At 36.0% G+C, this 14,942-nt stretch overlaps 1 protein-coding gene across 3 annotated transcripts in view; it reads left to right on the forward strand.

Annotated features, from left to right (window-relative positions):
- The window catches only part of ATP6V1H (ATPase H+ transporting V1 subunit H), a 154,795-nt gene that overhangs the window by 62,660 nt on the left and 77,193 nt on the right, over window positions 1–14,942 (forward strand). For all 3 annotated transcript variants that reach the window (XM_033126480.1, XM_033126481.1, XM_033126479.1), the window contains one exon: window positions 13,908–14,086. In XM_033126480.1, coding sequence (XP_032982371.1) covers window positions 13,908–14,086 — 179 coding nt within the window. The remainder of the gene's footprint in view (window positions 1–13,907; window positions 14,087–14,942) is intronic.

A 14,942-nucleotide genomic window follows, 5' to 3' on the forward strand; every position in this document is an offset into this window, starting at 1 on the left:
TGAGTTAAGTCATACGGTTTTTGTCCTTTTCTGTCTGATTTATTTCACTTAATATAATATTCTTTAGGTCCATCCATGTTGTCGCAGATGGCAATATTTCATCTTTTTTTATGGCTGAGAGTATTCCATTGTATATATGTACCATATCTTCTTTATCCAGTCATCCATTGAAGGACACTTAAGTTGTTTTCATCTCTTGTGAATAATGCTGCAATGAAAATAGAAGTACACATATCTTTACAAATAACTATTCAAATTTTTTTGGTAGATACCCAGAAGAGGGATTGCTGGGTCATATGTTAGCTCTATTCTTAGTTTTTTGAGGAACCCTCATTGTGTTTTCCATAGTGGCTGCACCAGTTTACTTCCCACCAGCAGTGTATGAGGGTTCCTTTTTTTCCATATCCTTTCCAACATTTATTATTTCTTTTCCAATTGATAATTGCTTTTCTAACAGTTGTGAGGTGGTATCTCATTGTGATTTTGATTTTGATTTCCCTTATAAGCAATGATATTGAACAGCTTGTAATATATCTGTGGGCCATCTATATGGTTTCCATGGAAAAGTGTCTATTCAGGGCCTCTGCCCATTTTAAAATTGGATTGTTTTTCTGTTGTTGCTGAGTTCTGTGAGTTGTTTATATATTTTGGATATTAGCCCCTTATCGAAGTATTGTTTGCAAATATCTTCTCCCATTCAGTTGGCTATCTTTTTGTTTTGTTGATGTTTTCTTTTGCTGTGCAGAAGCTTTGGTTTGTTGTAGTCCCATTCATTTATTTTTGCTTTCTCTTCCCTTGCTTTTGAGGTCAAGTTAACAAAAACCCTCCTGAGACCAAGGTCCGTAAGTTTATTGCCTATGTTTCCTTCTTTTTATTTTATTGTTTCTGGTTTTATATTAAAATCTTTAGTCCATTTTGAGATTTGTGGATGGTGACAAATAGTAATCTAGTTTCATTCTTTTGCATGAGGCTTTCCCCTTTCCCCAACCCATTTATTGAAGAGACTTTCCTTTCTCCATTGTATGTTTTTTGCTCCTTTGTTGAAAGTTAGTTGTCCATATATGTGTGGGTTTATTTCTGGGCTGTCAGTTCTGTTTCACTGGTATGCATGTCTGTTTTTCTGCCTATACCACACTGTTTGATTACTGTAGCTTAGTAGTATATTTTGAAGTCAGGGCATGTAATACCTCTGGTTTTATTGTTTTTTCTCCAGAAAAACAATGGTATTTGGGGGTCTTTTGTGGTTTCATACAAATTTTAGGATTTTTTTGTTCTATTTGTGTGAGAAATATCATTGGGATTTTGATAGGGATTACACTAATCTGTATATTGCTCTAGATAATATGCCATTTTAACAATGTTAATTTTTCCAGTCCATTAACATGCAATATCTTTCCATTTCTTTACTTTTTTCTTCAATTTCTTTTCAACAGTGTGTTGTAGTTTTCAGTGTACAGGTCCTTTACCTTCTTTGTTTATTCCTGGATTTTTTATTCTTTTCGTTGTGATTGTGGATGGGATTTTTGTTTCATTTTTCTTTCTGAAATTTCATTGTACACTGAAATGCAATGGATTTTTGTACAATGTTTTTGATTCCTGTGACTTTACTGTCCTTGTTTGTTTCTAATAGTGTTTTGGTGGAGCCTTTAGGGTTTTCTATATAAAATCATGTCATCTGCAAATAGTGACAGTTTCACTTCTTCATTTCCCATTGGGTGCCTTTTATTTCTTTTGATTGCATCTTATGCCCATTCACCTATACACATTCAGTCCTTTTCCTGCTCCCCTTTGATTTTGTTGTCACTAATTGTATCTTTTAATGTTGTGCATTCATTACCAGATTGCATTAATTATTGTTATTTTTCTATGTCCCTTATTCCCCCTTTGACATTTATGTTATAATTGTTTAATATCCTATTTTGATGTACAGTTGCAATTTCCTGTTTCTATCTTCTGTTAATCATCTTATTCAAAGTTTTGTATACTTCTGCCTTTTTGTTTCTGGTAGAAGATCTCCTTTCAACATTTCTTGTAGTGCAGTCTTTTGGTGGTAAATTCTCTCAGCTTTCATTTGTCTGTGAAAGTTTTTTCTTTTTCATCTCTAAATGATAACTTTGCTGGATATATTATTCTTGGCTGATGGTTCCTCTGTTTCACTATTTTGATTATTTCCTTCCACTCTCCCCTGGCTTGTGATATTTCTACTCAAAAATCTGCTGATAATATAATGAGGTTTCCTTTGTAGGTTACAGTCTTTTTCCCCCCTGGCTGCCTTGAGAATTCTTTCTTTATCATTAATTTTTGACATGTTTAGTAAAATGTATCTTGGAGAAGGTCTTTTTGCATTGATATAGTTAGGTGTTCTGTTAGCTTCCTTTGTTCTAAAGCCCAGTTCTTTCCATTGACTTGGGAAGTTCTCATCAGTTATTTCTTTGTGGACACTTTCTGTTCCTTTCTTCCTCTCTTCTCCTTCTGGTATCCCCATTGTCCTAACGTTGTTCTTTCTAATTGTGTCAGATGGTTCTTGTAGAGTTCTTTCATCATTTTTAATTCTTAGTTCACTCTCCTTCCTTCTGGGTCATTTTTCGATTTCTATCCTCAAGTTTGCTAATTTTCTCTTGCATTTGGTCTACTCTATTTTTAGTGCTCTCTAATGCATTCTTCATCTCATTTATTGAGTTTCTTAGCTGTTTAGTTTTTTTTATAGTTTCTGTCTCTTTGGTAAAATACTCCTTTTGTTCATTAATTTTATTCCTGAGCTTATTGAATTGCTTTTCTGAGTACTCTTTTATCTCATTGAACTTCTCATAAGTGCCATCTTAAATTCTGTCATTTAAATCACAGTCTTACCTGACTTTGAGTTTGGTTTCTGGAGACTTTTCATTTTCTTTCTGTGCCCCCCTATTTCCTTTGTGGTTCATAGTATTTGTTTAATTGTTTCTCTGCCTTCACACTTGATGTGGCAAACTCTTTTCTTGTTTACATACTGTTTTATTTCACCAATTCAGCAAGTTGATAGGTAGAGTAATTTATTTTGTTTTCTAGTAGATGGTGTTATTGTGCAAGTTTTCACTTTTTATTACCCACACAATTTGTGCCTCTGGGTTTACAGTAGAGCACCATCACTTGGATTAAGGAAAATGCGACATACACATTGGGTTAGTGGGTGTCCCCTCTGTGACCAGTCACTCAGTTACAGGGCATTACTGTGGTGGGGAAATGTGGTGAGTGGTGAAGAACTGGTTATATGAGCTCCCAGTGCTATCTCCTTTTTACTAATGGTTTCTGGTTCTGCTGTATTTTTGAAAGCATCTCCACTGCTTCTACTGGGCTCTATTTGGGATGAGTGGGTCAGGGGTGGGGCAAGTTTGGGATATCACAGGTCTGCCCCCACTGCCAGCAATATCTGTTGGCACCGCTGTGCTGTTTAAGGCTTCACAGCCATCTCTGCTAGGGTCTGCCATGATGGGGAGCCAGGAAGCGAGATGCCTTTTCCAGGAGGAATCTGCTTCTGCTCCTCTTACAGTCCCAGTCCATAGTGTGAGGACTGCAGCTGAACTTCTCTACCACAGCCATGCTCACTGGAGCCTCTGTGAATGTGAACTGTGTCGACAACCACCATAGTACCTATTCTTCCCCTAATCTCTCCACCCCTGCTCATTCCAATACACCCATCTTCAGATGTAGTGATGTATGGGTCTTTCAGGCAGGTTTATGTTTTGAGCAGGGGATCCTTTGTTGAGTTATGGTCCAACTTGTAAAATTAAGGGGAGAAACAAAGGAGTCTTCTCACTCTGCCATGATGCTTTCTTACATCACCTTCTCTGGGCTTCTATTTTCTAATTTGGATTTCAGATTATTTAAAATAAACCCAATCTATTGGCAGGAATATTAGTTTTATGTGCTCTCCTGTTCTAAATTTGGTACATTATACTTTTTAGGTGGGTATACTGAGGGCTGAAAATCAGAAAGACATCTTTAGACATCCAGAACTTTGATGTACACAAATGAGTGAAAATTGAGCCATTAGGAAGGACGTAGTAAAGCCGTTTGATTTAGACCATCAAAAACGTGGGGAAAAAAATAATGTGTCTTTTTGTTTCTTTATCATTCTCAAATTCCCATAAACCTTATAAAAGATTTCACTGATAAAGTTGTTTGAGGAAGGTTTACTTATATATACTTTTCCACATCCTGAAACTCAGGAAGGAAATTTCTATACTGATGTCTTTAGGAAGTTTGCTGAGCTGCTATGAGTTGAAGAAATCTAGCAGCTGCTAATTTTTTTTTCCCATTTGGCTAGATTAATTTATTTTTGAAAATGTCAATCTCACTATTCGTAGCAGTTGCTGCACTCTAGGTCTCTGCAAATGTTATTTTATTGGTTAAATTGATTTGTCAATCTTTAGTTCCTAAAATAGATTAAAATATTTTGAAGCTGTAACTGAAAAAGACATTGAAGATCATATTCCTTGTCTAGAGTTTGACATCTGTTGTTTTATTTCTCTTTTTTGGCTTTGCTTAGTTAAGAACCTACATTATATATCAGATAATGAGATACGTTATATTTTTACAGCTATGACTTTCAGCAGTAGGGCTTAGAAAGAAATATCACCAAATTAAATTTTCATTATTTATATTAATCATGTTTAATTTCACACTCACACACATACACACACGCACAGACACAGACATGCACATATATGCATCCTGTGCAGACAATTCATAGTCATAACCCTTTCAAAGTGATCCACTCTAGTTTGAGTGTATGAGTCTCTTGCCCACTGCTTTGGGATCGAAGTATTGCTATCAAGAAATTTTATTCCCAAGTCATCCCTTATCTTTTATTTCAATAATTTCTCACTTACTCGTTAGATGTGAGGTTTGGATAAGGTATAGTAAGACCGAGATATTTTTAATCTAGGACTGATTCCTTTAATACAGTGATACTTCAAGTGTGGTCCACATGTCAGGTAGTACTGTGAACTGTTGGTTAGCAACCTGCAATGGATAAGTACAGAAAGTGAGAGTAAGCATTGAAACTTTAACAGTAATTTGACAGAATAATTGTATGTTTCAAATCTAATAATATAAATTTGAGCTTGTATTTTGCATGTCTTTTAAAATTTATTTTCCTATAAATTCATTTTCATTGTGGTTTATAAAAGTCATTCATTCATGACTGGAAATTAAAAAACAAAACTGGTCTTTACCACAGATGGTTTGAGAAGCACTGCCTTAACGTATGTTTTCTGAGGCTAGCACTTTTGGTGAAGGAAAGATCTGAATTATCATTTGATTCCAACTTGTTCTTAATGTAGTCAAGATCCCTCCGCATCATTACTTGGACAAAGGCCAAAGTGATAGGTACACTTGATTTTGTTGAGGTGAAGATGCCATTGAATTTTAAGGTCTTTTGAAGGACAGAGAAAGACAAATACCATAACGATTTTACTTATATGTGGAATCTAAAAAACAAAACAGATGAACAAATAAAACAAACAGACTCATAGACACAAAGTGCAAATTGATGGTTGCCAGAGGAGCGCAGGGTGGGGGAATAGGCCAAAATGGTGAAGGGTGTTAAGAGGTACAAACTTCGAGAGATTCAAGATGGCAGAGTGGATAAACAGCATACCTGCATCCTTCCGTGAACACATTATAATTACAACTAAATTATATAACAGTCAACCTGGAGAACCATCTGAAGTCTCACAGATCAGAAGTCCTATAACTAAAAGTACAAAGAAGCCACATCAAGACTGGTAGGAATGGCAGAGAGGTTGAACAGGCCCCAAACCACCCTGTGGTGGTTGAGAATCAGGAGGGATATCTTGGCCTTGGAGGTTTCCCCTGGAGGAGAGAGGGACCCAGTACCCTTAGCCTGCAGTACTGGTGCCAGGAAGAAGAGCACCCACAACATCTGGCTATGAAAAACAGTGAGGATTCTGACCATTTGAGTTGGGCGGAAGGCTGTGGGAAACCCAGATGTCCTCTTAAACAGCCTGAGCACAAACTCGCTTGCAGGCACTCACCTTGGACTCCAGCAGTGACTTAGGGGGCCTTGGAGACATATAGGGGGGAGGATTGGAGGACAGTCGACAATTTTCTGGTGAGGAGTTCTTCCTCTCCCTTACAGTCAGCAGGTCAGTGCTATCTCTCCTATGTTGAGCCCGGCCCCACAGGCCAAATTTGAATTTGATTGGCCTGGTGAGCTCTACTGCTCTGCCCTGCTGACTCAGTTAAGACCCCACCCCACTCAACTCGCACACTGCCAGAGGCACTTTCTTCATGAGCAGCGAGCCCCTCCCACATTGCACTGTTTGTTGGAAAACTTCCAGAGTGCACTGTGTGTTGGAAAACTTTCAGAGTCCACGGATCCCAGGCAGGTGGCAACAGGCCTTGGTGTGCTCTGAGCCTTTGGCTGAGTTGCTCCGGCTCAGCAAAGGCCCCAAAGCAGAGTCTACATTAACCTGGTGACCACAGCTCTTCCTACTCTAATAATTCCCTGAGACCCAGCCTCACCCAACTCATGTACTGCATGAGTCTTTATCAGTGGCTGTACCTTAAGGGAGCTGGCAGGTGGCAGCAGTACTCGAGGTATGCTGGCTTTTTGCATAGTTACCCCAGGCCTGGTACTGGTGGAGCTGCTCTCATATTGCAGCATGGCCTCTCCCATGAGCCTCCAGGTTTAGCACAGGCAGCAAACAACCACAGATTGCTTTGTAGCTCCTACCAGATAGCTCCTGGCTAGTCACAGGCAGTGGTTGACTTGGGCCTGCACCAGGGCTCCTCTCATGAGGCCCTAGAACCAACATACTTGGAGGTTGGCTTCAGACCATAGCAGAGCACCACCCAATTGGCCACACAATTGGCACACTAAAAGGATGGTCTCACCAGGCACCAGAGCCTGCTGAGGTGAATCCTACTCTGTGGGGGAAAGCCTCAAACCCAGCAGTCCATAAGCTGTAGATGTGGCCAAACCCCAGTTTGACGGTCAATCCCACCTACTGACATGCCAATAGCAATCAAGGCCCAACTATAGCAGGAGGGCACACACAGCCCACACGATACACTCCTGGAGTGTCCAGCTCAGGTGACCAGGGAGATTGTGCCACTGTGCCCCACAGGACACCAACGAAATAAGGCCATCTGGCCAAGACTGAGTGATATAGCAGATCTACTACTGTGTTTTCCGAAAATAAGACCTAGCCAGACAATCAGCTCTAATGTGTCTTAAGGAGCAAAAATTAATTACATTACATTACATTATATTATATAAGACCGGGTCTTGTAATGTAATGTAATATAATATATAATATAATACCCGGTCTTATTTTACTATAAGACCAGGTAGAATGTAATGTAATATAATATAATATAATATTGAGTCTTATATTAATTTTTGCTCCAAAAGATGCATTAGAGCTGATTGTCTGGCTTGGTCTTATTTTCGGGGAAACACAGTAATACATAGATACAAACAGAGAAACTAATATAAATTGTATGTCAGTGATAATATTAATAATAAAAACTTTGCTGTCATATTTTCTAAGTTTGTGTTTGGCAAATTTAGTTTCTTAAGTTCTTTTTATAACCTATTGTTTATAATGAGACAGAGAGATGAAATTAAAACATGTTTTGAAGGAAAAATAGATAAGGCTTATTGACTGATTTGACATAATGTTGAAGAAAAGGGGAGAATCAAATTACTAAGTTTTGAAGTGCTATTATCTTGGATAATTGAGAGGAGAGGTGGTTTTACAAGAATACGATAGGGCTATTCTATGTTGAGGTTGTAGTTGAAACCATTAGTTATGATAATATCTTAATTATGAAGTTTAACTCTTCAGTCAGCAAATATGTAGTAAAAATTACAAAGGTCCATAAGAACAACAGAGCTTCGATATGTTTCTTAAGTTGGAAGAGACAGTATAAGAACAGTAACTGGAAAAGGTAGTAACAGAAAACTTAGTAGAATAAGTAAAATCTGACAAAACAAAGGAAGAAGGTAAGAGTTTCATAAAGGGTGAGGTTATCAGAATTTAGGACTCCTCACAGTTTAAGGTTTTCAATTGAATTCCATTGTGGTTCAGGAACATGCTCTATGTGGTTTTAATTCCTTGAAATTTGAGACTTGTTTTATGGCTCATCTTGTGGTCTGTCATGGTGAATGTGCCTTGTACACTTTTGCAGATATATTGTGTTCTATAGATGCCAATTAAATCAGGGTGGTTGATAGTGATATTCAGATCCTGTGTACTGATTTTTGTTTAGTGGTTCTAACATTGCTAAGAGAGACTTGTTAAAATCTCCAGCTATAATATTATTGTGGGTTTGTCTATTTCTCCCCTCAGTTGTGTCAATTATTGCTTCATGTATTTTGAAGCTCTGTTATTAATATATTTATGTTACGTTTTCCTAATGAAGTAGCCCTTGAATCATTGTGAAATGTCCTTCTTTATTATAGTAATGCTCTTTGTTTTGATATCTTCTTTATTTGAAATTAATGTAGACATACCAGCTTTTTTTTATGCTTATGGTTTTCCCTCTTTTCATTTCATCCTATCTATATCCTGCATTTAAAGTTTGTCTATTTTAGACAACACATACTTTGGTCCTGAATTTTTATGTATTCTAATATTCTCTGCCTCTTAACTGGTGTGTTTAGTTCACTGGCATAAGGAATTGGTGTGGCTGGATTTATGTTTTAATGTTTTAATTTATTTTTTAAAGTATGGTTGGTATACAATATATTAGTTTCAGGTGTACAATATAGTGATTTGACATTTATGTACTTTACAATGTGATCAACACACTAAAGCTAGTAATCATCTGTTATCATGCAAACTTATCACAATATTACTGACTGTATTCCCTTTCACCCATTCGCCATCTCCATTTTCTCTGGCAACCATCAGTTTGATCTCTGTTTCTATGAGCCTGTTTTTCTTTTGTTTTGCTTGTTTGTTTCTTTTTAGATCTCACATGTAAGTAAAACCATACAGTATTTGTCTTTCTCTGTCTGAATTATTTCACTTAGCGTAATATCCTCTAGGTCCTCCAAATTTTCTCAAAGGGCAAGATTTCATTCTTTTTTACTGCTGAGTAAAATTCCATTGTATATATACACTGTATCTTCATTATGCATTCATCTATTGAAAGACACTTAGGTTGCTTCCATATCTTGGCAATTGTAAATAATGCTGCAATGAATATATGGATGCATATGTCTTTTCAAACTAGTGTTTTGGGTTTCTTCAGATAAATACCCAGAAGTGGAAGTACTGGGTCCTTCTTTGTCTCTTGTTAGAGCCTTTGTCTGGTATAAGTATTGCTACCCCACCTTTTTGTTTTGTTTTATTTTCATTTCCATCTTCATGAAATACATTTTCTATCCCTTTACTTTCAGTCTGTGTCTCTTTTGATCTGAAGTGAGTCTCTTGTAGACAGAACTTTTATTTTTCCGTTCAGCCACCCTATGTTTTGATTAAAGCATTTAATCCATTTACATTTAAAGTAAATATTGATAGATATATGTTATTGCCATTTTATTTATTTTTTGGTCTTTTTTTTTTCCCCACCTTAAAGAAGTCCCTCTAACATTCCTTGTAATACTGGTTTGATGGTGAACTCCTTTATCTTTTTCTTGTTTGGGATGCTCTTTGTCTGACCTTTTGATTCTAAATCATAGCTTTGCTGGGCAGAATAATCTTGGTTGTAGGTCCTTGCTTTTCATCACATTGAATATTTCGGACCAATTCATCTGGCCTGCAAAGTTTCTGTTGAGAAAACAGCCGACAGTCTTATGGGAGCTCCCTTGTAGGCAACTGACTGCTTTTCTCTTGTTACTTTTAAGATTCTGTGTTTGTCTTTAAACGTTGGCAGTTTAGTTATGATGTGTCTTGGTGTTGGCCTGTTTGGCTTTATCTTGTTTGGCATTCTCTGTACTTCCTGGACTTCTTTGTCTATTTCCTTCTCTGGGTTAGGGAAGTTTTGTGTCATTATTTCTTCAAACAGGTTTTCAATTCCTTGGTCTCTCTCTTCTCTTTCTTGTGCCTCCATGATGTGAATGTCTATATACTTGGTGTTGTCTTTTAAACTGTTTTTTGTAGTTTTGTTTTTTAGAGATTGTTTTGGTGTCCGATATGCATTCTTAACATTTTCTGTTATATTTAAAGTTAAAATTGTACTGTCTTATGTAAAATGTAAGAATATATAATCATATAGGTCTTTTCTCCTCTTTATTCTATAGTTGTTATATTATTATATTGTATCTACATATGTTAGAAACCCTGTAATATAGTATTTTAACTCTTCTTTTAAAAATCTAATTTATACTATGGAAGTTAAGAGGGAAAAGTTGTCTTTTATACTTATCCAGCTACTTAACCATATCTACAGTTCTTCCTTCTTACCTGATTAGTCAGCTTTCCATTTGGCAGTATTATTTCCCATCACCTGAAGAATTTCCTTTAGCCCAGGAGTCATCAAACTATAGTAGCTCCTGGACAAAATCTGGTCCACCACCTGTTTTTGTAAATAAAGTTTTGTTGGAACACTGCTATGCTCATTTGCTTTACGTATTTTGTATGGCTGTTTTTGTACTATAATTACAAAATTGAATAGCTATGACAGAGATTGCAAAACCTGACATATTTACTATTTGGTCATTTTTAGAAAAAGTTTGCCAGTCCCTGCTTTAATATGTCTTCTACTACATGTCTGCTGGCAACTAATTCTAGTTTTTAATATCTAAAAATAGTTTTATTTTACCTTAATTCTTTTTTGAGATATAATTGACATATAACATTATATTAGTTTTAGGTATATAACATAATGATTCAATATTTGTATGTATTGCGAAGTGATTACCACATTAAGTCTAGTTAACATCCATTATTACACAATATTACAATTTTTTTTCTTGTTATGAGAATTTTTAAGATGTACTGTCTTAACAACTTTCAAATATACAATATAGTATTAATAACTGTAATTACCATGCTGGACATTACATTCCCAGGACTTATTTTGTACCTGAAAGTTTGTACCTTTTGACCACCGTCACCCATGTTACCCACTCTTCACCCCTCACTTCTGGCAAACACCAGTTTGTTCTCCATATCTGAGTTCATTTTTTTTTTTTAATTTTAATTTTTTGTTTTTAGTTTCTACCTATAACTGAGATTATAAAGTATTTGTTTTTGTCTGACTTATTTCACTTTGTATAATGCCTTCTAAGTCCATCTATATTGTCACAAATGGCAAGATTTCTTGTCTGATTTATGGCTGAATAATATTTCATTGTATATATCCCATTTTTATCCATTCATCCCTCAATGGGCACGTAGTTATCCCTCAATAACTAAGATTGGTTCCATATCTTAGTTATTGTGACTAATGCTGCTGTGATCTTGGGGGTACATATTATCTTTTTCCAGTTAATGTTTTTGTTTCCTTTGAATAAATACCCAGAAGTGGAATTGCTGGATTAGATGGTAGTTCTATTTTTACTTTTTTGAGGAACCTCCATACTGTTTTCCATAATGGCTGTAACCAGTTTACATTCCCATCAACTGTGCGTAAGTGTTCCCTTTTCTCCACATCCTTGCCAACACTTATTGTTTGTTGATATATTGATAATAGCCATTCTTATAGGAGTGAGGTGATAACTCATTGTGGTTTTGATTTGTATTTCCATGGTGATTAGTGATGTTGAGAAGCTTCTCATGAACCTGTTGGCCATCTGTATGTCTCTTTTGAAAAAATGTCTATGCAGATCCTCTTCCCATTTATTAATTGTATTGTTTGTTTTTTTGTGTTATTGAATTGTATGCATTCTTTATATATTTTGGATATTAACCTCTTATCAGATACATGGTTTTCATATATTTTCTCCCATTTTATAGGATGCCATTTCATTTTGTTTATTGTTTATTTTGCTGTGCAGAAAGCTTTCAGTTCCATGTAGTTCTACTTGTTGATTTTTGGTTTTGTTGCATGTGCTTTTTCTGTCATATCCAAAAAATCATTGCTAAGACCAAGTACCTTTGTTTCTATGTTTTCTTCTGGGAGTTTGACAGTTTCAGGTCTTATGTTTAAGTCTTTAATGAATTAATTATTGTGAGTGGTGTGACATAAGTGTTCAGTTTCATTCTTCTGCATATGGTTAATCCAGTTTTCTTAATGCCATTATTGAACATACCTTATCCCCATTGAGTATTCGTGGCTACCTTTTCAAATATTAGTTGACTGTATGTGTGGGGGCTTATTTCTGGGCTGTCTATTCTGTTCAGTGGTTTATGTGTCTATTTTATGCCATTACCATCCTGTTTTTGATTACTATAGCTTTGTAGTTTGAAATCAGAAAGTATGATGCCTCTAGCTTTGTTCTTTCTCAAGATTGCTTTGGGTATTTGGGATCTCTTGTGGTTCCATACAAATTTTAGGATTTTTTTTTTCTATTTCTGTGAAAAATGCCATTGGAATTTTGGTAGGGATTGATTTCACTAATTTCAATATGCTAAGCTAAATCTCTTTCTGTGTTTATTTAACATAGTTTCTAGGAATATAACTTGCTTACAAAAATAAATAAATTTCAAATTTTGGAATTGAAATTTGGAATTGTTAATTTGGAATTGTTATTACAGGATTTTTGTTTTTGAGGGGGGGAGGGATATGCATTTGACAGGCCTTCTTTACCAAGTTGGCGAAAGTAGCTTTTTCGAGAGCTTTCTTGTTCTTTTCCCTGGGCCTGAAATTGGTCCTTGCTTAGAAATATTCATTGATTCTATGAACATTTTATCTTTATAAGTACTTAGATTACTTTGTTGTTTTCATAAGTACTATTAAAAATGAAAAAAATCACAGAAGAAAGGTAGGGAATTTGCATGATGTCACAAAACTTTTTTTTCTTTCTTTTTTTTAAAGATTTTATCGGGGAAAGGGAACAGGACTTCATTGGGGGACAGTGTGTATTTCCAGGACTTTTTATTGGGGAAAAATAGTTTGTTTTTCCCAGGACTTATCAGCTCCATCCAAGTCAAGTTGTTGTCCTTTCAATCTTAGTTGTGGAGGGTGCAGCTCAGCTCCAGGTCCAGTCACCATTGTTAGTTACAGAGGGCACAGCCCACCATCCTTTGTGGGAGTCGAACCAGCAACCTTGTGGTTGAGAGCACGTGCTCCAACCACCTGAGCGATCTGGCCACCTGGGAGCTCAGCGGCAGCTCATTGACTTCATTCTAGTTGCGGAGGGCACGGCTCACCTGCCCATGTGGGAATCTAACCGACATCCTTGTTGCCCAGAGCTTGTGCTCTAACCAACTGAGCCACCCGTCCGACCCTCACAAAACTTTTCTGAAAATTGTTCAAGCAAGGGAGTTTTTTTTTTTTTGTTTGTTTGTTTTTTTTGTTTTTTTTTTTTTTTTTTATTGCTGTTCTTTGTACACTTATAGGTTGATTGGAGGTGGAGAAAGGTGACTGCCTGGAAACTAGAGGGATACTTGAAGAAACATTTTTTTCTTATGGTAGTATCTTAAGTTCTCTAGGTGGCCAGTGAATAGAGAATTCACTGTCATGTGCTCAAGAGCAGGGCTGTCAGAAAGAGTTGTGATGGATTTCATTGTAAATATGTTCAGTGTTTTGAGGCTTGTATGGGTCAATAATTTAAAATGTTTAGTAAGACAGTAAATAAACAAGGAATTAGGAGTACACTTCTGATATGGGACAGATCTTAGAAAAGAAATAATGATTTTCAATACAATCATCCCCTTAAAGGTGATAGTTAACCTGAGAATAGGAGGAGGAGAGAGGGTATAAAAGGAAGTACAGAGGTCTGAGATAACAAATTATCTAAATCAGATAACAAATTATATAGTTTCTCATTATGTCTTTGTCTAACCCAGAACTTTTTAGAAAAATCAACTGAAAGAGAAACTCGCCAGGAATATGCTCTGGCTATGATTCAGTGCAAAGTTCTGAAACAGTTGGAGAACTTGGAACAGCAAAAGTATGATGATGAAGATATCAGTGAAGATATAAAATTTCTTTTGGAAAAACTTGGTGAGAGTGTCCAGGATCTTAGGTATGTATTCTTTTATTTATTTATTTTTTAAGTTTTCTAAATTTTTCAATTATAGTTGTCATACAATATTATATTAGTTTCAGTTGTGCAACATAGTAATTAGACATTTACATAACTTATGAAGTGATTACCCTGATAAATCTATTACCCAACTAACACCATACAGAGTTATTACAACACTACTATATTCCCTATTCTGTACTCCACATCTCCATGACTATCTTGTAACTACCAATTTGAAGCTCTTAATGCCCTCCCCCCTTCACTCATACCCCTACCCCTGTCATCCAGCAACCATCAAAATGCTCTCTGTATCTATGAGCTTGTTTCTGTTTTATTTGCTCATTTATCCTGTTCTCTAGATTCCACATATAAGTGTAATCATATGACATTTGTCTTTCTCTGTCTGATATACTCCACTCAAAGCACAGTACCATCTAGGTCCATCCATGTTGTTGCAGTTCGCAAGATTTCATTCTTTTTTATTCTGAGTAATATTGTATATATGTACCACCTCTTCTTTATTCATCCTTTGATGGACACCTGGGTTGACTCCATATCTTGGCTATTGTAAATAATGCTGTAATGAACATATGGGTACATATGTCTGTTCGAAGTACTGTTTTGGGTTTCTTCAAATGAATACCCAGAAGTGGAATGACTGGGTCTCTTGTTATAGTGCTTGTTTTAAAGTCTATTTTGTCTGGTATAAATATTGCTGCCTCATGTTTTTTTGTTTTGTTTTATTTTGTTTTCATTTGCATTTTCATGTCTTTTTCCCATCCCTTTACTTTCAGTCTACGATTCTTTTAATCTGAAGTGAATCTCTTGTAGGCAGCATATATAAGAGTTTTGT

This window comes from Rhinolophus ferrumequinum, chromosome 14 (assembly GCF_004115265.2).
Source record: "Rhinolophus ferrumequinum isolate MPI-CBG mRhiFer1 chromosome 14, mRhiFer1_v1.p, whole genome shotgun sequence".
In the NCBI taxonomy this organism is placed as follows: domain Eukaryota; kingdom Metazoa; phylum Chordata; class Mammalia; order Chiroptera; family Rhinolophidae; genus Rhinolophus; species Rhinolophus ferrumequinum.